General features: G+C 43.3%; 2 protein-coding genes across 4 annotated transcripts; both read right to left on the bottom strand.

Annotated features, from left to right (window-relative positions):
• Positions 1-48: 48 nt before the first annotated feature.
• prpf38b (pre-mRNA processing factor 38B) lies at positions 49-6,171 on the bottom strand. Of its 2 annotated transcripts, XM_042096287.1 has the most exons (7): positions 5,673-6,171; positions 4,806-4,884; positions 4,550-4,636; positions 4,289-4,363; positions 3,431-3,489; positions 2,568-2,800; positions 49-1,337 (listed from the first exon to the last, which is right to left on the bottom strand). In XM_042096287.1, the coding sequence occupies exons 1-7, from the start codon at positions 5,889-5,891 to the stop codon at positions 584-586; spliced, it is 1,506 nt and encodes a 501-aa protein (XP_041952221.1). In that variant the 5' UTR covers positions 5,892-6,171; the 3' UTR covers positions 49-583. The 2 variants fall into 2 exon arrangements, with proteins under 2 accessions (XP_041952221.1, XP_041952229.1); XM_042096295.1 differs by lacking the exon at positions 3,431-3,489 and having other exon boundaries at positions 4,303-4,363; positions 4,485-4,636; positions 4,816-4,884.
• A 214-nt stretch (positions 6,172-6,385) lies between these two features.
• LOC121712265 (protein FAM102B-like) lies at positions 6,386-20,099 on the bottom strand. Of its 2 annotated transcripts, XM_042096416.1 has the most exons (12): positions 19,819-19,922; positions 18,824-18,872; positions 17,340-17,460; positions 17,178-17,207; positions 16,900-17,016; positions 16,510-16,556; positions 11,529-11,629; positions 11,059-11,157; positions 10,332-10,548; positions 9,931-10,067; positions 8,629-8,692; positions 6,386-8,303 (listed from the first exon to the last, which is right to left on the bottom strand). In XM_042096416.1, the coding sequence occupies exons 2-12, from the start codon at positions 18,844-18,846 to the stop codon at positions 8,261-8,263; spliced, it is 999 nt and encodes a 332-aa protein (XP_041952350.1). In that variant the 5' UTR covers positions 18,847-18,872; positions 19,819-19,922; the 3' UTR covers positions 6,386-8,260. The 2 variants fall into 2 exon arrangements, with proteins under 2 accessions (XP_041952350.1, XP_041952342.1); XM_042096408.1 differs by lacking the exon at positions 18,824-18,872 and having other exon boundaries at positions 19,819-20,099.
• Positions 20,100-20,424: the final 325 nt, after the last annotated feature.

Consider the following 20,424-nt stretch of genomic DNA (forward strand, 5'->3'; position numbering starts at 1 on the left):
CCAAAAAAGAGCCAATTAATATTATTCATGTCCACTTTAACAGACTAATTTCCCCTTTCATAAAAGTTTTTTTATTAGAAAAAGAAATGCCACAGAGCAATGAACCAAACACAACACAATTTCAGCACAGCTCAGTGCATGGTACAAATTTGTGGTCGCTCCGTACAATTTAAAACATTCTCAGAACTTTATGTACAAAGCACATCAGAGGATTGTTGAAAACAATAGAAATAAAATCATGACAATTACAAAGAAAAAAAACAAGCTTTTTTTTTTTGTTCTCCATTCAGAGCTCTTGTGCTGGGGAGGAGACTACAGGGAGGTATCTACAGAGGCACAACAGTAAGGGGACCCGGAAGAGAACAAGGTCCCCTGCTGCACAAAACCTTTTTTTGTCCTTCTCTTTAGCTTTTACTGTCTTTAGTCATGGGGGAGGAAATTTGACACAGAAAGATAAAACAAGGGGAAAAAAAGAAATGAAGAAAAAATAAAAATAAAAAAGGTTGTTGAGAAGAGCTGGCCAACTGAGGTGAAGTGGGTCGAGGGTTTGGGCAGGACTGGGGGGTGGGGGGGTGGGTCTTCATCAAGGTGAGCCGTCGTCACGGCGATCTGGGCTTTGGCTGCGCCTGCTGCGTGCGTCGCGCTCCTGGCTGCGGCTGCGTTTGTGCGAGCGCTCCTTCTCGCGGCTCGGGCTGGCCTCCCTCTTCTTCCCGCGTTCCCGCTCTTCCGGCGGCTCGTGCCGGCTGCGGCTGCGGCTTCGCGAGCGTTTCTTGCTGGAGCGCTCGGCCTTGTGCCGGCGCTCCCTGCTGCGGCTGCGGCTCTTCTTGCTCTTCTTCTCCTTACTGTGGCGCGGCTTCTCCTCGCGCTCCTCCCGGTGCCGCCGCTCCTCCGCCTCCCCTTTGCTCCTCTTGTCTTTGGAGCGCTCCCGCTCTTTGTCCTTCTCCCTCTCCTTGTCCTTCTCTCGGTCCCGGTCCCGCTCTCGGTCTCGCTCGTGGTGGTGCTCGCGCTCCTTCCGCCGGCTGCGTTCGTTCTCCCCGTCGCGCTCTCGCTCCTTCTCCTTCTCCTTGCGGTGTTCCCGGCTGGAGCTCCGCCGGTTGCGCCTCTCGGCGCTGCGCGAGCGCCTCCGCTCGTGGTCTCCCCGCTCCCTGTCTCGGTCCCGATCCCGGTCGCCGCGCTCGCGCTCTCCCCGGTCCCCCCGGTCTCGGTCCTTGCCCTCGCGCTCCTTGCGCTGACGGTCGCGCTCGCGCTCCAGCTCGCGGTCGAAGCTGACGCCACGGCGCTCTCTCTGGTGGCTGCGGGAACGGCTGCGTTTGGGGGAGCCCCTGGGACTCGGAGTCCTGCAAGGAAACACACAGGACAGAGGACAAAAAGCAGCCAGTCAAAAGAGAGCAGTGACTGAAAAACTGGGATGGATCCGGTCACCTTTTAATATGCCCCCATTTGTACAGCATAACTAAGTGCTACTGTATATACATAACTGTGTCCAACACACCTCAGTTCAAACAATGATTTCATGTCTATTAAGACAGAAATAAGGAGCAGTGTCCCTCCGTCAAACAGCTAGATTGGAATAGACCAGCTGATTAAAGGAAAATTCCGGTTTTTAGCACTTTAAGGACCTTTTCTGGTTTGTTTTGGATGAACTAGAGTGGTGGACACCGAAATGTTGACAATTGGTCTTGTCTCGACTTTTCTGACTCGTTTTGAATCGCCTTTGACTGCTCAGGGTGGCTGCCAACAGGCATTCTGTAGTAGGCTACTCAAACATGTCCTAAAACAACCCTTAACGCTCGTTTTCAAAACTGTGCAACTCACCGAGTGGTTAGTGGTGTTCGTTGATGTTCCAAAACAAGTAGCGTAGCGAAATACAGTTTATGACATGTTTTATTTGCCATTTTGTAAAATCCCATTGATTTCTGTTGGAAGACTCATTGCACGTTGATATTACTGCGCTACCGTCTATGCTTCAGGTTCAAATATTGAGCGGAAGTTTATACACGGTTGTGAGGTGTCTGAATAAATAGTTCCACAATAGGCCTAGCAAATAAGACGGCTGGAAATCATACATTGCGCCGATATATTTGCTGCTAATAGTCAACGAACTCCGCTAACCACTCGGTTAGTTGCAGTTTTGAAAACGAACGTTAAGGGTTGTTTTAGGACATGTTTGAGTAGCCTACAGTATGCCTGTTGGCAGCCACCCTGAGCAGTCAAAGGCGATTCAAAACGAGTCAGAAAAGTCAAGACAGGACCAATCGTCAAAATTTCGGTGTCCACCACTCTAGTTCATCCAAAACAAACCAGAAAAGGGCCTTAACGTGCTAAAAAACTGAATTTTGCTTTAAGAAGGAAGGGTGCTTTTGAACACTACTTTGAACAGTTTTCCAAGAAATAATTTGACTTATTTGTTCAAACACATACATTTCACAATGTTCAAGTAATTTCAAGTAACTTAAAGTTATAAGAGCCAATATCATGTGCAAGTGGGGTTTTAACGTAAAGTTATAATATCATGTGCAAGTGATATCATGTGCAAGTGGGGTTTCTCCATTTGACACTTCACCCACTTTGAGCGCCTCCGTTCCCCCTGACGTGCTGACTCTCCCGCGGGTTCCTCGGCCTTCTCCTCCTTCTCTGGCTGCTTCCTGGGCCGCGCTTTGAGCTGCTGGTCGATCATCTTCTGCACGGGCACTGGGATGCGCGGGAACAGTGTGGAGAACCACTCCAGCTTGGTCAGGAAGGAGCGCAGCATCTCACCAATGGTCATGACGCAGCCCCCGCCGGCCTTCACGTCCAGCTCCTGTCGAGGCAAGCGTGACAAAAAGAATAAAGGAAATACTTTCAATGATGAAGCTTGACACAACATAATTTTCAAGTTCACATCTTAGAAACAAAAACTTAAATTACACTGATTCGCTAAGCCCTCGTTGCTTTTTCTTGGGGAGAAAAAAAAAAAAAAAAAAACAACTCGAACAAACAAAACAAGTATTTGTGATGACCAAATACTGACATATCACCTCTGTTTTCATCTTGCTTAATACTGACACATATGCAACAATTACTATGCCTGGATAAGTTGAACTCAGGACATAGGTTGAATGAGAATGGACCCCCCCCCCCCCCATAACTAAGCCCAATCCTCTTTCGGGGGTGTTTACACTGCAGGCTCCCCAAACATCGTCCCCCTGGAAGAAACATGTATGTAACAATAAAAGTAGCCATCATTACACAATCATGCATGGGCTTCACATCTCTCTCAATCTCCTTTAGGCCAAAGGTCCACGGGAGGTGTGGGCTTGGGTGGGAAAGGGGGGGGGGGGGGTCTGGGGGGACCCGCAGTGCAAGCACTCCAGGGAGAGGAAGTAAGGCGTACACCACCAGCAACATGGAGACCAAGTCTGAATGGGTAGAACAGCCGCTTTGCACTCACACACGCAAACCAACTGTGTTGAGATACAATATCCAATTCACCTGCTGCGCAACGGCCATCTAAAGGAGAAAACATTGGAAATTAGCCGGGTGGGTGTTGATTTCATGAGATGTGCTTAATATGCAAAGAAAATTAAACAAATAAAAACCAATGAGAGTAGGCCTGGTTGCACAGTGAGCCAAATGGTCAATGCATGAGAGGGCTAGAAATCCTATTATTTTGATCAACTGTTTGAAGCGGATAAATATAGGGGGCAAACATAGCTGCATTTTTAGACTTCAGTATCCCTACCACGTGTGAAATAGTAGGGCAGATTATACAGCTATCCAGGCAGGAAATTCTCACAAGACAGTGTTAAAGCACTGAATGTCAAAGACATCCTTTAGCTAGAATCATATTTTTAGCCATGTTAAATTAGTTCTATAATTTAGCCAATTAAAACATTTAGGTTAAAACGTGGTCCGAGTACTGATTGAAAAAAATCAAACAAACAAAAAAATTTCAAATGGGACAGTGCATTCATTTTGGTAATAAATCTAAATCAAGCAGGTGCAACGAGTCCTGAATACATCTCAGAATAAAGGACTAAAGAAATTAAGAAGAAAAAAAAAGAAAAAAAAAAAAAATCATGGCATGCCTTTCAAACTTTCACTACTTCCAAGTCCTATGAATACTTACCCTGACAACCAGCATCAGAGCAGCTTTTTTGCCTATTCCACTCGCAACAAACTCATTAGGCCAAATGAATGCAAAGGTGAATATCAGCTATGTGCATCACAATACAAATAAGACTAGAATAAATCATAATCTCCATGCACTACTTTAGCATCAACAGAAGATAAATCTGTAAAGCATTACCCGTGTCCACATACCTCCTCATCATCAAGGAAACCGTCAAACCAGTCCACAAGATCAGGAGGTGGCTGGGTGTACCTGTGACAGGAGGACAACGAGCATACTGTGAGACTGGACATCCAATTACAGTACTTCCATGATGAATGACTGTTTTAAAGCATGTTTTAAGTTGTGGTAGACGAGTTAAGCAGATGCACACCTTATGTACATGAAGCCAAGAGCCCTGATGTAGGGAGAGTCAGTGTGTGTGATCAGGCCCATCACCTGCTTGCGGGTCAGCTTCAAAGTGAACAGCTTGTACAGCAGGCAGAAGGCCGTAGACACTATACCTCCGGTTCCAACGCCACGGACCTGCAGAACAGGAGAGTGTTTGGTGACTTGACATTTATCCTTTCCTTTTTTAGTTCTCTGCTTTAGAAAATAAACCAGATAAAGCATAGACTCTGTTGTGAGTCATTCATGTTCTCAGCTCGTCACCTAGTCACACTCATGTGATGATTTAGGGTTCTGAGGCACGTACTTCTACTTACCCCGCCGCACATGCCAGTCTGGCCTGCGGTCTTTCTGCTGCCTTTCTCCCAAGGCTCCACATGTGTGACCTGCAGAAGACATGGTGATGGTTTAAGATTAGGGGTCATTAGCCTAATTCTATATATCCTTCTAAATTCTGTAATGGGTGCTGCAAATGGCATCAGTATTTCTGGCAAGTCTGAGCCATGGCCAGCCATGCCATATGGGTCTACATCTATCCTATCCCCAAGCCAACCTGATGTCCAACTCTCAGAGTTTTTCTTATTGGTCATTATGCTGGAATTGATTTCTAACATCAGTTCTGTGGCCAATAGAAATGTGAAATTAGTAAAGCAAGATTACCACAACCATCCATGTTGTAATGTTACTTCCGCCGCAGTCTACATCATGTCCACAAATAGCATGGTTTGACATAAACGTAGCGCGAACGTCATCTTTCTTTATAGCCAGGCACCTAGCTTATGTCAAATATTATTTTTAATTACCACATCCAAGTCAAATTCAACATCACCGCGTCCTATTTAAATGGGTCACTACAGAGGCAACAGACAACATCCCAAGACTAACGTTAATGTGACCAAAGACGTTAATGTTATCCAACAGTTCACGTTAGCGCTCCGCTGCGTTTGCTAGCAAGGCTGAATGTTAGCATGTGTTAGCCAAAGATGAAATTGCTTGTTAGCGCTGTTTGCCACGAAGTGTCAACCATATAAAGAACAATCAGGCCTGCATTACACATTATAAAATTCATAAACATTATCACGAAGTACAGTATGCAAGCATGCTAGCTAGTCAGATGATTCCTAATTGCAGGTAGTAGTTGCTAGTCGGCTAATGGCCATTTTCGATTCGTTACCTTGAAGTAGATTTCGTCCACAACCTCGTGGTACGTCTTAAGTTCATACAACTGAACCTTGAAATACGGAGATGAAAGCACATTCGTGAGGATCATGGGGTTCAAGTTCATTGTTTTTTCGTTGCCCCAAAGGGGCAACACATTCCCATGCTTCCCTGAGGCGGGTTTATTCACGGCCTGCTGTTGCTGCTGATTCCCGACAATTGCGTTGTTTGCCATAGCTGTGGCTATAGCTACCTCACTCGAGCGGCAATATGTGGGAAATTAGCAGAGTAGCTAGCAAAGCTAACTGCAGCTCACACAATCGAAATATTACAACTTAAACGCCATCAAATTACATTCGAGATCCATATATTATATTCAAAAAGTAACACGAGAAGACAAAAACAAAAAAACAAAAAACGTCCTCTCGGAACAAGACAACACCCGACAAATGATTTAAAACTCTGTGCGGGCTGAAACGATGTCTTCAATGAGCTGTCGAACAAGATGGCCAACGCGCCGCGCGCACTAATGTAGGAGAAACGGAAGGGGATATTACGTTTGTATCAGCGGTCCAATGGCATTTGGTTTACGAGTATGTTTATCAACATGCATCAAAATTATGATGAATTTCCAGAAAGACATAGAGTACCAGTGTGTCAGAGTAGCAATCATGTCTGCTTATTTGTAGACAATGTTTAATAACGAAACAATAATGAAAACATTTGGGATTATTTTTTGGATCCTTTTCATTTATTAACCACTTCTGAATTACATTGTACATTGTGTGCATTTAACAAAATATCAACACAGAAGCAATGGTGCTGTACTTTAAATTTAACAGCAAAACAATTAAAGCAAAGGACCAAGGTAGGAAATGAATACAAAACAAAACAAGTGAACAATGCAATCAGAAGGCACCTTCATATTACATTCAGAGCAAAGATCAAAGAACAAGGTCGGTAATTAAGTAATCATTAACCATTTGGCAAAAAAAAGAAACAAATAAAAAAATATTTGTCCTTCATCAAGAAGTATACAATGCTACAGGTACTATGCAGTGAACACATGCAGCCTTATAAACACAGAGCATGCACATGTATGCTTCACATGGCAAGAATTGTTCACTTTTCCACAATGAACACTGGGTGGAACTTCCTCCCATTGACAATTTAACATTTAAATAAATAATTCATCAACAAATACTGTATTCTGATTAAAACAGTAGTTGTTAAAGTTTCAGCAAGAAAAAAAACCCTGAATCCTAATCACAACAAAACAGAAACTTGCATTTAAGTACACAGAATTAACCACAATATGGGCTGCAAAATTCATTCAACAAATGCCTTTAGCACAAACTTGCAAAGAGTCCTCTTCCTTTTGAAATGTATTAAACTGTATTCATTAGTTGAAAAAAAAGTCTCTACTAATTTCTATTATTTATATTTATGACCAGCATAAATAGTTGTCATGGGTGTTTTCTAGAGTATGAAAATACACTTAAAAATAATTAACCTGTTTCACGGCCCACTCATTAAAATAATCTTAGACGGTGAAATTATTTTCTTCCCCAGAGCTACGCTTTGATTACTCTTTTCTGGTACACAGACTGACTAAATTTACTTACTGCATTTGATAACTATTATGTCAACTATATTTTTAACTACATTGCTTATTTATAAGTATAAGTTATTTTATGTAATGTATCCTGCAAAAATATTTAATCGAGCTCAGATGTGGATGTCCTCTTTACATCGTATGACCTCAAAGAGCTAATGGTAAATCTGGGCCAGTGTAAGACAGCTTCACCACAGTGATGAGGTTTGTTATCCACTCAGTCCATCACTCCATCCTGTTCACTCCACGCGGTTTCCATGCCGCCAAATCTTCTGACAATCTCTTGCACTCTTTGTAGCTTATTATGACTGGCTCCCTCGCCCTCCCCTAAATGTCAGTTAATCATATGATACTCTAACCATAACTGAATCTAACCAGATGTCTATGTAAGGCCATATTAATGTCACTATATAGTAAGAGGAAGTACTACGCCACTCTTACTGTTCAAACAGACAAAACGTTTAGATTTTGTATTGAGGCAATTTTAGCAACTGATTTACTAATTTACTAGCAGCAAACTTGGCTTTAAAACCCAAGTCCCCATTTGTTTGTTTTTTCTTCAAGACAGATTGTTCCTTTACATATACAGACACACAGCAGTAACAAAGATGCAACTGTTTATTTTATCCAAAGAATATTTCACCCATCTTTGGATGTAGTCCCCACTAGAGTAGCTAATCAAGCGATGGTATCTTAACACCAGCTGTTCTGCATCAGTAAGGTGGGCTTCTGTGATCCCCTCTTACCATGGATGCTGTTTGAACCAGCAACCGAATGAACAAGACGTGACCAGCTTCAGGTCCCTGCATTGGTGGAGAGCAGACCTTTGTGAATGTCCTCAGCCAGGTGTCCACAGCACCCTCTGCTGGAGACGGAGTGATAAAGTGCAGCTCCATAAGGTTCGATGCGGCCATGTCTCCGTGTCTGTTTGTCGGTCCGTCGATCTCCCAGCACTGAATACTGTTACTGCCCTCAACCGCAGCCTCTGCCTAGCGCTTGATGACCACCTGTTCATAAGCACCCACACCGACCCTAAAGGAAGGACACACCACCACAACCAAAAATGGTTTTCATAAGACAAACACACCACCACCTCAACACACATGACCTAAAACAGAACAAAACTATTCATCATAAAAAGCCGATAAACATTATTTTCCGCAAATTCTGTTCCGCAAAATTTACTAATCCAACACAGAACATCAAGTTATCTTCTAAATGTCAGTTCACTACTTCCTGTTGGAGATTCAGACAGCCACACACAGCGGATTCGAATTACATCAGTTTGACAGAGGCAGAAAAGGCCAGCTGCCACGCTGACCCCTGCTGAGGGACGAGGTTACGCAACGGTGCCCACCTGGTGTGCTGGCTGCCAAGGGCTGTGCTGCCACCGGGGCCCACAAACAGTCGGAGACCTTCCTCTGCGGAGAAGACGCGCACACACACACACACACACACACACACACACACACACACACACACACACACACACACACACACACACACACACACACACACACACACACACACGTCAGTCAATAAGAAGGGGTCACACAAAAGAACAACTCATGATAATTCTGTTGGCTGGCCCCCAGGAAGTCTAAAAATAAAGAGGTGTCAACAGGAGGCTTTTTCTTCCACACACCCCCACAGAGTCTCCACACTAATGAGTGCGGTCATTACATCCCTTACAGAAATAACATGCACATTATATAATATATGACAAGGGTGGGCAATTAATTTCCCCAGAGGACCATACTGACTTTGATAAAGTAAGCAGAGGGCCACCCATTGGACGATTTAATGAAACAAAACGCATTATGCTGAATGTTAATTGACATAAAAGTGGCCTATAGATGACATGATATAGGTAATACCAGGACCTGCTTTCTTTGCAGGTTGACAGGAATTTAAACTCCTGAAAGGTCTCCCAACGTAATGGCAGCTTGTCTTCTGTTCAACAAATGTAAGTCACTCTGGATAAAAGTCTCTACCAAATGAATACATGTAAATAAAAGCTTTAGCTCCTTAAAGAAGGTGCAGCGTACTACACCTCTTGGTTTGTTCCCTCTCTCGTCAATTCCTTATAACTGATTAACATGCTTCTGAATAGAGTGACTGACTCACAGTCAGTTTGACAAACAGAGTTTAAATCTGTAGGCTTGTCACAGGGCTTGTTTGCAGGTTGCATCATTTCGGAGCATGCCTCATGTTGCCGACTGTACTCCCTCCTCCACATACACGACTATTCAGAGAACACATGCTGCTGCTTTTGTTTGTTTGCCATGGTAACCAGTATACCGGGTTTTTTTTTTTTTTGGTGAGCCTTGACTAAGCTAAGGCAACAGCAGAAGTCTTTGGTGTTTTGGCGGTTGTCACTTGTTTTTCTTGTGACTCATAGTTGTCAAAAGTACATTATCAACATTTTCCCCCCGGCATTGGTAATGTAAAACTGGAAGTAGTTCATTCCACATGACGGGCACAAAAAACGTTTTTGTTCTTGGATTCAGTCTCACAAATGAGTATGAGGAAATGACATGGTAAAAAAAGCCTGACAATCATTAAACAGCGTTTCCTGAGGACAATAGTTGACCTCAGAGTGGGACTCTCTGGAGTATCATTCTCTGTAGTTAAAAAGTGAAAAAATAAGCCAACCAACCTTCAGCACTGGAGTCCAGTAGGCCATGGCTAAAGTCCTGACTCTGGAGGATCTTCTCCACAATGTCGTCGGCGTCCACCCTGGTGGCATCGAACCGCTTCAGCTGACACTCTACAGAGTCCTGCTTCATTGGATGCCTGTCAGAAGAAAATAATAAAGCACACCCTTTAACCACTAAGCATTGACAAACAGCATTCAGTATTATTCTCCTATGCTTTTGAAATTCACTAAATGATGGAGAATTTTCCACAAACAGGTGACCTTTCCCCTGACCAGCACATTCATTCATCAATTATTTTCTTTCGATGACATCTGAATATCATAATAAATGAATATTTCATAACATTCATAATTCATGACTAATGAGAATACTTAGTGCACCCCTTCCTGTGCCCCCTCACCTGTAGAGCCTCTCAGCTGAGGCGCTCTTATGTGGGGTACCCAGGTACTCTGGCACGAGAGCACAGGCTGCTGAAGTTGGGGGCACCGATTTGGACTCCCGCTCCTCACTGGCCTCGGGCATGCTGCCCACCCCCGTGGAGGCACTGCCCACGGACGTGTTTCTCTTATGGGTGAGCTCTGTTAGGCTGGAGGAGCGCGAGTGACCTGTGCTGTAGCCTACGGGGGACAAATGAAAGGAAATGACCCCAAGTGAGGTTAGTGAAAATCATGTTATCCCCAAGTGAGGTTAGTGGAAATCGTGTTAATAGTCGCATAATAGTCCAAAAAAAATAAACCAAAGAAATCTATAAGAATGTCCAATGACGTCACACACCCAAGCAGTCTTGTACCGAACTGCAGAGAAAATGTAACGCTACTAACGTTTAGAACAAAGAGAAGTAAGCCTTTGTGACTTTCAGAGGAGATTGGGAAGAAGAGCTGTAGGACATGGGCAAACAGATGGATAACGGAAAATCAATTCCCCCCAAGGAGAAGTAAAAATAAAAGGACGCAACACAATAGCTTAGATGTACTGAGATATAATCGATATCAAGGCTGTGGTTTGGCCACTAGTTTCAAAATTATTTTCCCAGGCTTTGCTTTAGTATGAACTTTTAACAGGGAACAGTCCTTCAGATCATCTATAACATGCTGAAGGAGTGATGCATTGTGGGTGATAAGGCTGACCTGAGACTTTGGACTGCTGGCTGGCATAACTTGAGGTTCTTGAGTGGCCCCCGCCCCCCAGTTCATCAGGAACAGAGCCACACTTCCTGGGGAACTCTACTGCAATGTGACCCAGGTAAACATGAGTCAGTTATTTATTAAGCACTTCCATAATCAGTTATAATGCCACAAATATGCTACAGGTTTACGCCTTAGAGCTTCAAGTTCCTTTGTATTTAAATTTATTATATTTGAATGCATTCATTATTTCCCTAAAATCCATGCAAGCATTTAAGGGTGATCAGCATACACAAGTGATCAATGATATGGCCACACTGAGAAGTCCCCAACCAATAGAACAAGGAATTAAACATCTTTTCCTGTGTACAACTGAAACAGCTGTATTTCACCTGGAGAATTCCCTTGTACTAGGACAACATTGAGACATTTAGAGGTTTAGTAAATAAGACTGCTTGATGTTGCTGAGATACCTGCTAAAGCTGGACAGGACTTTGATGTCTCCCCCTTGCGTGACTCCAGCAAGCTTTCCGCTTCTCCTTGGATCCCAATAGTCATGGCAGTGGATGGAGCACTGAGACACAAGCACAGAGATCACTATCCATTAGCACAAGCTGAGCTCAAAGGTACAGTCTGAGCTCAACAATCAAATCAATGACATTCTTCCTTCCAATGTCAATATAGATAACTTTGCATCTGGCTGGATGAGAACCTGATATGAAATCACCATACAGTATGGCTGACCTTCTAAGCAAACTGAGATAAAAAATTGGTTTTTTGAGATAAAAAATTGGCTTTGTTTCTTCTACAGAAACAAAGCCAGCCTCCCTATGTGTAAAAGCAAGAGAATTGTTGAAGCATTTTTTATGTCAGTGTTGGGCTATATACATTTCACCACTATTGTTCACTATTTTATTTTGTTTTATTGTGATTGTAATCTCTGAATCACGGAATTTCCGAGAATGAAATAACTTTTGAACGAATGCATGAATGTCACTGCTCCTAGTGTGCTCACTGCTCTGAGGGGTGTGTGTGTATAAGTATATATACTTTTTTGATCCCAAGAGGGAAATTTGGTCTCTGCATTTAACCCAATCGGTGAATTAGTGAAACACAAACAGCACACAGTGAACACACAGTGAGGTGAAGCACACACTAATCCCGGCACAGTGAGCTGCCTGCTGAAACGGCGGCGCTCGGGGAGCAGTGAGGGGTTAGGTGCTTTGCTCAAGGGCACTTCAGCCGCGGCCCACGGGTCGGGGCTCGAACCGGCAACCCTCCGGTTACAAGTCCAGAGTGCTAACCAGTGTGTGTGTTCTCTGCAATTAACCCGGATGGGTTAATTGCAGAGAACAAATTCCTTGTATAGAAGCATACTTTGCCAATAAACCTGATTTACATTTACACTTACGATTTACTTACCCCGAGTCAGTGTGTTCATTTCAAGATAACTACGGCGTCAAATCAGGGATATCAAATGTATTGATTGAGTGGGAATCAATAAGAAACCAGCTTTGAAGTCTGACCATCAACACATTACTGCAACTCTTTGCTTCTACTGGTAAATGACAAGAGTAATATGTTTCAGGATAGTCTGACTACCATAAGAGGAGGTCAGATACAGACTGCCCCGAGCCCACCTGACCTTTCTGAAGAGGCTCTCTGTTCTAGGCAAGGTCTCATTGCACACCTGCCACAGTGTCAACGTGTCACATGTCACACACACACACACACACACACAGTCAATGTACCTGTTTACAAACACACATGTTTACGTACGTCACAGGTCTGTTTATAGCATAAACACACTTTCACCCACACTACCCCTATTATAAACTGTTGCATATCTCTAGGCACAGGCTCAAAAGGTCCGTCAAATGTCAAGTGGAACTACGCCATCCTTGTGCTAGCTCTCTCATGCTCCAAAAACGTTCTGTTCACATCACAACCACAAAGGCAGGAAGACCATCTCACCATTGATGACCACAGTGTGCAGAAGAGTCTGTGCCTGCAAAAGTAGCATGCTTGCATTTTCAACCACAGGAGAAAGCATGGGGGTTGTTGTTCACATACTTGCTTTGTGAAAGCAGGGATCCAGACATTAATATCAAGCTCTGGGACATGAATAAGCCATTGAATGAGGGTTTGTGATGTAGTCAATGAGGTGATTACATTATGAATTAAAATAGGAAGAGTATATAGTTCCATCAACATATGTAATCTTACCTACAGACTAGAGAGTGTATTAAACAGCACACACATACTGAGGAACTCTTTGGCAATATTTCTTTTGATAGAGAAGTAAAGGTTTACTCCAGACACTCATCAGATGCCTGGTAAGGTTTTAAATAGGACAAAACAATGAGGCACTGCAGAGCGCAGGTCTGATGTGATCAGAACCACTGCAGGCCTCAGAGCTCCTCCACACGGGCAGACCGACAGACTGTCCACAGACTCGGGCTGTTCATTCATCAGGTTCCATTACCCTCAGCTGCTGCCAATGGCATCCTAGGCCAGGGGATCTCACCTCAGAGGCTGCAGAGGCTCGGTGCCCAGGGAGAGAGTGAGACTGTGAGATTAGGAACCAAGGACTAGGGGGAGTAGTGCCTGGCTCAGAGGAAGAGAGAGTTGGCTGGCGGCCTTCACAAGCATCTGTGCTGGGTTTTGCTGAATAGAGCTCTGACGGCATAGATCCAGGGCCACAATGAACCGTGACTAACTCGCATGGGTGGGTGGACTGACTCCTCTAATGCAAGCGCGCGCGCGCACACACACACACACACACACTCTCTCTCTTTCTCTGCACACACACACTGACAATGCTACTCCTACTTTCGTAGCTGCTCCGCAGGAGGGGGAAGCTGCCAAACTGGGAGACGGGCAGCACGTGGGCGCCTGATGCTTTCTAGAGCCCTGCCAGCCGTCACGGACTGACTGAGCGCCACAATACGAAGCTGCTGACATCACACACTCCCACTCATTGGGAACTGGTTAAACTGTGATGCATGGCGAATGGTGGTAAAGAAACGCAGGAGGGACATATGGGGGCTGTGTGTGTGTGTGTGTGTGTGTGTGTGTGTGTGTGTGTGTGTGTGTTTGGCCTTCACAGTAAGCACCATTGCTGCTGCCTCTTACAGAACTTTACCTTTCATGTCAGAGCTTTGGGGAAGTAAACTTGTGAAAAGGAAGGAAATGCTAGATGTGAATAAAAACACAATTGCGGGTAGTTTGGCCTATTGTCCTCTCTGCCATGCCTGCATGCTTAAGGAGGTTCCCAGTATCCATTCCCCTCTCCTCTTATGATGACTCAGCTCTTTGTTGCCATAACAGAGAATATTAGTCTAGTGGCCGCAATGCCCTTCAGTGAGTCAGCCTTTCCTCACACACTTCAATACGACGTCCAGAGGGGGAGAGGCGAGAGAGTGAGAGTGCAAACGAAAGAGAGAAAGAGCACAGGAGCCAGAGAAAGAGAATAAGGAGAGATAAAGAGAGTGAAAGACGGCAAGGAAGAGAGAGAGAGAGAGAGAGAGATGGAGAGAGAGAGAGAGAGAGAGATGGAGAGAGAGAGAGGAGAATGGCTAGAAAGAGAGAGAAACCAACGGAGTGTTTCAGGATGAGAAATAGAGATTGTGTACCAGCTCCCCGCCTGCATGATCAACACAGAACACACGATAAGGTGACACCCATGCAGAGATAAGTTATCAGGCTTGATGACAGGGCCTGTTTGGTTTCCTGAGCTATAGTAAATCAGGCCTGATACCTGATACAGGACATCAACAGTAATGGAACTGTGGGCTCAATCACAGGAAATAAGGGCCAATAAAAACTGCATGATAAGTCACGGTACTTTGTTTGACTTTTGATAAAACCACAAAACCTGTGACAGTGTTTCCCACAGAATTGGATTCAATTTGTGGCGGTAGCTGACTTTGACAACGGGGGGGGGGTTATTAAGATCGTCTTGGTAGTGTATAGGTCTAATTGAGTGCCTGTCACTTTAAGACGTTTGAGGGAACCCTTGCAATTGTAACACAGTTGAAAGGCTGCTGATGTGTGGATGCAATTCATAACGTTTCCTACATAGTTAAAATAAAGGTCCGTACTTCTCCTTGGGACAAGCACTTTTGAATTTTGGAAAACACTTTTCCATTTACATCGGGATTTTGCAAACATTCAGTGTCAGAGTCAATAAAATGAGCCCTTCAACGAAATTGACAAGCAGCTGTAAGTAGGCTAAGCATGCTAAATTTAACATCCAAACAGTATTCTAACGTTAGCTTTGAGATACTGCTTGATTTCATAACTTAACTTAGTTTAGTCTCTTCAATGTAGCCCACTATGTTGTGATAAGACCTTAGCAGAGTTCACTTCAATGCAGCAGTTTTGAACCAATTTGCGCAGCATGGTCACGATGCTAAGCGGATTTAATAGCAATTTAGCCAGAAGTCTTCTATGCAATGCTTCTATGTGGCGACAACAATCCTTCAACAATCGTGAATATTTTGTTAAATGCACATGCAGAGTTGCACACATAGAGAGAGCGGGGCGGGGCAAGCAAAGGCTGCGTGCGTAAAAGCGCAGCTCAATGCCAATGCAAGGATTTGACCTTATATTTAATTTAAATTAAATTAAATTAAACATAGAATATTTATCTGTGGCGGTCGATTTTTATTTTGTGGCGCCCCGCCACAGATTAGTCAATGTATGGGAAACACTGTGTGAAATACCAAGACCAGTACCAAAACAAACCATGCTGTTGGATTTCAATGCTTCAACCAACTTAAAGTCAGCTTCTGGTTCAAAATAAGACTCACACAATCTGACTGAAACTCACACATTCTGACACCTACTCTGTGCGAGACAGGATGCAAGTCAGCCAGACGGCTTCCTCTGAAAAACACACTGTGACTGTGTCTGTGGCTACGCTAACTTCAAAGAGCACATCAAAGACTCACGACTGGGCCTAAGCAGGTCAGAGTACTATCACGCTTTACTCTTCGTTACACTCCGGAAGTAATGTGTTGACTGGCTGAAATAGTGTAGGGCTCGGACTAAGTCACTTTGCCTGTTTAACATTTACAGGACCATGACTGTGTACTACAAACTACAGTGTTTCTTTAGAGCACTCACACTGATAGCTAGACAGCTAGAGGAATGTAAGCATTTCACAAAAAGTGTACTTCATTAAAATCATAACCCTCAACTTGGGCAACACCGCATGATTTATGAAAGGAAAATGTGACAGTGAGTGATACAACAGCAGCCATTCAGGGTGAGACGTTTCATTACCCAACACTGGACAAACTGATGCTGCTTGCCAATTCAAAAGATTATTCATTCATTACACAATTCTGCTCTCAACTTCCATTAAGACAGGGTGTGTGTGTGTGTGTGTGTGTGTGTGTGTATGTATGTCTGTGTGTGTGTGTAGTGAGTTGTTGCTTTTGGGCTCACGTTTTGAAGCAGGGGTCTCCTGACATCAACTGCATATTGATAACCACCTGGGCAAAGACAGAGAAAAAAAAAGAGAGAAAGTGAAAACACGTTACCTGATAAAACCCCAATTAAAGCACATTCACTTTCAGCCACAAACACAGACACATCTCTCACAGTCCATTCTACAGTGAATAAACTTTGTAGCTAATCATTCAAGCAGCAGTACAAAAAAATGCTGATTCATTATAAAGCAGACTAGAGTGTGCCTGAGTGAAAATTCAGAAGCTTTAGCTTTAGCTTCAGAAGCTTCATAGCTTTAGTTTAACTCTGGTATGATGGAAAGCTAAAACAACCCAACACAAAACACACAGCTGGCGTGGACATCTGTGAGAGGCACGAGGCCGATACCTTGAGGATGGAGTTGTCCTGCCGGGTGTTCTTGGTGTCATAGCCCTCCAGCAAGCAGCGGCGGGTGGTGTTCCCTGAGCCAGCAAACTCGGCCAGGTTCAGGTCAGTGAACCCAAGCTGCTCCACAAAAAAGAAGACAAAAAGAGCTTCACAAGCTGTTCTTCTAAACATCTCATGTGGGTTAAATTAATTTGGATTGCAGTGGGCCTTTGTGCTAAGGGCATTGCATGGATTACATGACTACAGTATGTGAAGAGGACATTTATTTGATCGAGTACCTTAGCAAATGTCTTTCCGCCTTTCATCTCCTGTAAACCCAAGACAGACAGCATAAGCGACCAGAAAGGGTGAATATATCAAATTCATTAACTCATCCTGGTTAACAGAGCTCTCACTCCTTAATAACAGAGCAGGGCATGAAACACAAGGGAGCACCTTACCTTGCGCACTGACACTCTACACACACAAGGGTCCAGAAGACCAGTCCCTGCATTGGCACTCATTTTGCACAGAAAGGAGAACCTTTTCCTCCAACGAACACAGTTGGCCTGAACCGCCTCCCTGGAAAGACACACAGATGGATAGACAGTTAACACCAACTTCACCCATACAGCTGTGTACAGTCAACCTCTGCAGCCAGGGCATACAATAGGGCCCAAAGGCTTTCATTCTCTCAAAGGACTTGCCCTTTTAAACATAAACCTATGTAAGCTGACTCTCTCTCCAACTGCTTGTACAATCATTTCTCTTAGGCAGAAAATTTGACCAAGACAAATTGCTCTTGGTGGTCATCGACTCCTCCCAAAAAGTGTACGGAACACAGAAGAGTTATGTAGAATGCAGTGAGAAGAACGCATTAAATTACCTCCACGAAATAAGGGCAGAACAGTTCCTTTCAGACACTGATACACAAAATGTGTAATTCAGTGTCTTGAAGGAACTAGGAACTGTTCTGCTCTTATTTTGTGGAAATCATTCATTCTGCTCTTGTTCTGTGGAAGAGCCTGAAGTAGAGGAACAGCAGTAGAGTGCATTGCAGCTGTTAAACCTGGTCCTGGGCTAACAAGTGTTTGAATGAAGGCAACAGACAGGACCACAGAGTTCACAGCAATGGCACTTTCTCTGACGCCAGTTTAAACCACACTGAAACCATAACACACCCGCCCAATTCTCAGATAAAAAATGAAAGTGTTTTTGAGAGTTTAAATATGACCAAACACAGATAACAGAATCACTGTCAAGTTATTTCAACGGGCCGACGCTGTGGAAAAGAAAAAATAACAGGGGAATATGGGGATTGTTTACACATTTGGAAAAATGTGAGTGGTTGCCATAGCAGGCATCCCCAAAGGAATGTGAACCGTTAGAGTGACCCAACCCACTCATTTACGTTCCATGCTGCCATCCGAAGCTGCCAACACTGACTCACACACGCACAGGCATGAACGCACACACAATAAACATGGCTTCAAGTCAATGTCAAGAGAGAGAGACTACCTTAATTTGAGTATTACTTCAAAACATCAGAGGGCTTCTCCTATGTCGAAGTCATAAAAATACATATCCAAATCCTGTGAGATCATACAATTGTTTGGGAAACCCTACATTGTTCCAATCACTTGCATTTTGCACTTTGTACAGCTGGAGTTCTTAAGAGGAACGTAGCCTATAGGCTACCATTTTGCTGAAAAACCTTGTATTGTTACATTATGTCAAACAGCTTTGTACACAATGTATTTAGGGGGACTTACCCATCTGAATGGACATCATTAAAGATAAGCAACAGGTAAATTCAGGCAGACTGTAGACTAATGATGTAGATCAGTTGTTCTTAAGTGAGGTGTGTTGTGGAATTTTGAGAAACTCAATGTATTTTTATACAGGCTCATACAGGGTTATTTTTAAATGCATTAGTGACACTCACTCTAAAAGCTCAGGCAACATCATGTGAAGATAATGTCTATTGCTGTGGTCTGAAAAAAATATTGGCACAAAAATGAGGACCCCTGTTATAGCCTATTATAATGTGAGTAATTCATTATCAGTAACCATAAGTCGGTGTGCCTTGGCGTTTTGGTTTGACCAAAAAGGTTGAGAACCTCTTATTTAGATGACAGGACATCATTGCCCCTTGTAAGTATCTGATTAGCAGCGATCAGTATCTGATAGCAGCGATCTGGAATTTTTGAGTCTGGTGCTGGTCATGATCTAGTATGGATCTGAGGATCCACGTCCTACCTGAATACAACTGACCAAACTATTTTGTCTGTCAGAACAGCCTAGGCAACACTAACACTGCTTACCAAACGTTGTAATTAAGTTACGTGATGGCTGTCATTGGCAAGCCTGGTAGCCTGCCTCGTAAAATCACCAAAATGGAATGCAGATCATGGAAACTTTAACTAAAAAGTCTACCTAAAATCATTGACAAATAACGTTAAAGTTAAATGCCTTTTACTCTCTATTTGATTTTGCTGCTTTTGAACAGCACTTTGTAACATGTTTTTGAAAAGTGCTTATCAAGTCAAATCACTTTTATTTATAAAGCGCATATAAAAAGATTATTTTTTATAATAATAAATATAACTGTCGCTTACTCAACATACACGTCATGTTGTGTGCATACAGTTAACATCTGCATAGTGTACACATAACACGTGATAACGCTATTAAGAGTTGACTTGGGATACGTTCATTGATCGCTTTTAGATTAATGTCACTACCTTTATGACAGAGAACAGCAACATTAACGTTAAGGTTAGCTGTTGGACTAGCTATTAGCTCAGCTAGCTAATTAGTGTCAACCCTTTTCTGCATAACGTTACACTCATAGCTTGAAGCACACAGACTAAGGTTAACACAAACAATACTCAGAAATATTGATTCTCCAATAAATTGAGTTTACATTGTCAATATTACCTTGATGACTCTTCAGTAAAGCCCCCGTCGACAAGTCTGACTTTGCAAAATAGGACGCCGTTGACAAAGGGAACAGAAGACAGTTCGTCTAACTCAAAGTCCACTTTGAACTTAAATTTCTTTTTTTTCATCATCATGAATGACATTGCTGACAAACGTTAAGTGGGCAAAGAAGGAAAGTCGTTTACAGAACCGCGTTCATCAAGTGCGACAAACACTACAAAAAGCTACTCGGGGTGAATACTCATCGCTGCTGCTGCTGGACGGTAATATTTAGTTCAAAAACGCCCCCTTTGTATCCTTCACAAGTTCCTCTCTCCTACTGGCTAGACTAGAGAGAAGCCGGAAGCCCTTGTTTAGTCATTTCCATTTAACCAAGGTGGAAAGTGAGTTTGACAGTTATCAAATCTGTATTAAACTGTTTCTTTGTTATTCTATAAAACACATGAAATTACCCCAGGGTTACTCCTTGCCTGAATCTTGACCATCGTAGGCTACAATTTTAAGACAGTCAGCCCGGGCAGGGTTGCTAATTTTGCAGTTCTCAGATTTAACCTGTGCTCTTGTCACTATTTTCAAAATAATTAAATTAATGGAAAAAAAAGC

The sequence above is a fragment of the Alosa sapidissima genome, chromosome 1 (assembly GCF_018492685.1).
Source record: "Alosa sapidissima isolate fAloSap1 chromosome 1, fAloSap1.pri, whole genome shotgun sequence".
NCBI lineage: Eukaryota > Metazoa > Chordata > Actinopteri > Clupeiformes > Clupeidae > Alosa > Alosa sapidissima.

Coding starts and splice junctions, on each gene's coding strand:
- prpf38b (XM_042096287.1), bottom strand. CDS start 5,891: ATGGCAAACAACGCAATTGTCGGGAATCAGCAGCAACAGCAGGCCGTG. Junction 4,885..5,672: donor TGGACGAAATCTACTTCAAG/GTAACGAATCGA, acceptor TGTCTTCTGCAG/GTCACACATGTGGAGCCTTG. Junction 2,801..3,430: donor AACACAGTTGGTTTGCGTGT/GTGAGTGCAAAG, acceptor TTGCCTCGACAG/GAGCTGGACGTGAAGGCCGG.
- LOC121712265 (XM_042096408.1), bottom strand. CDS start 19,964: ATGTCATTCATGATGATGAAAAAAAAGAAATTTAAGTTCAAAGTGGAC. Junction 17,017..17,177: donor GCGGAAAGACATTTGCTAAG/GTACTCGATCAA, acceptor TTTGTGGAGCAG/CTTGGGTTCACTGACCTGAA. Junction 8,304..8,628: donor CTTGGCAGCCAGCACACCAG/GTGGGCACCGTT, acceptor TCCTTCCTTTAG/GGTCGGTGTGGGTGCTTATG.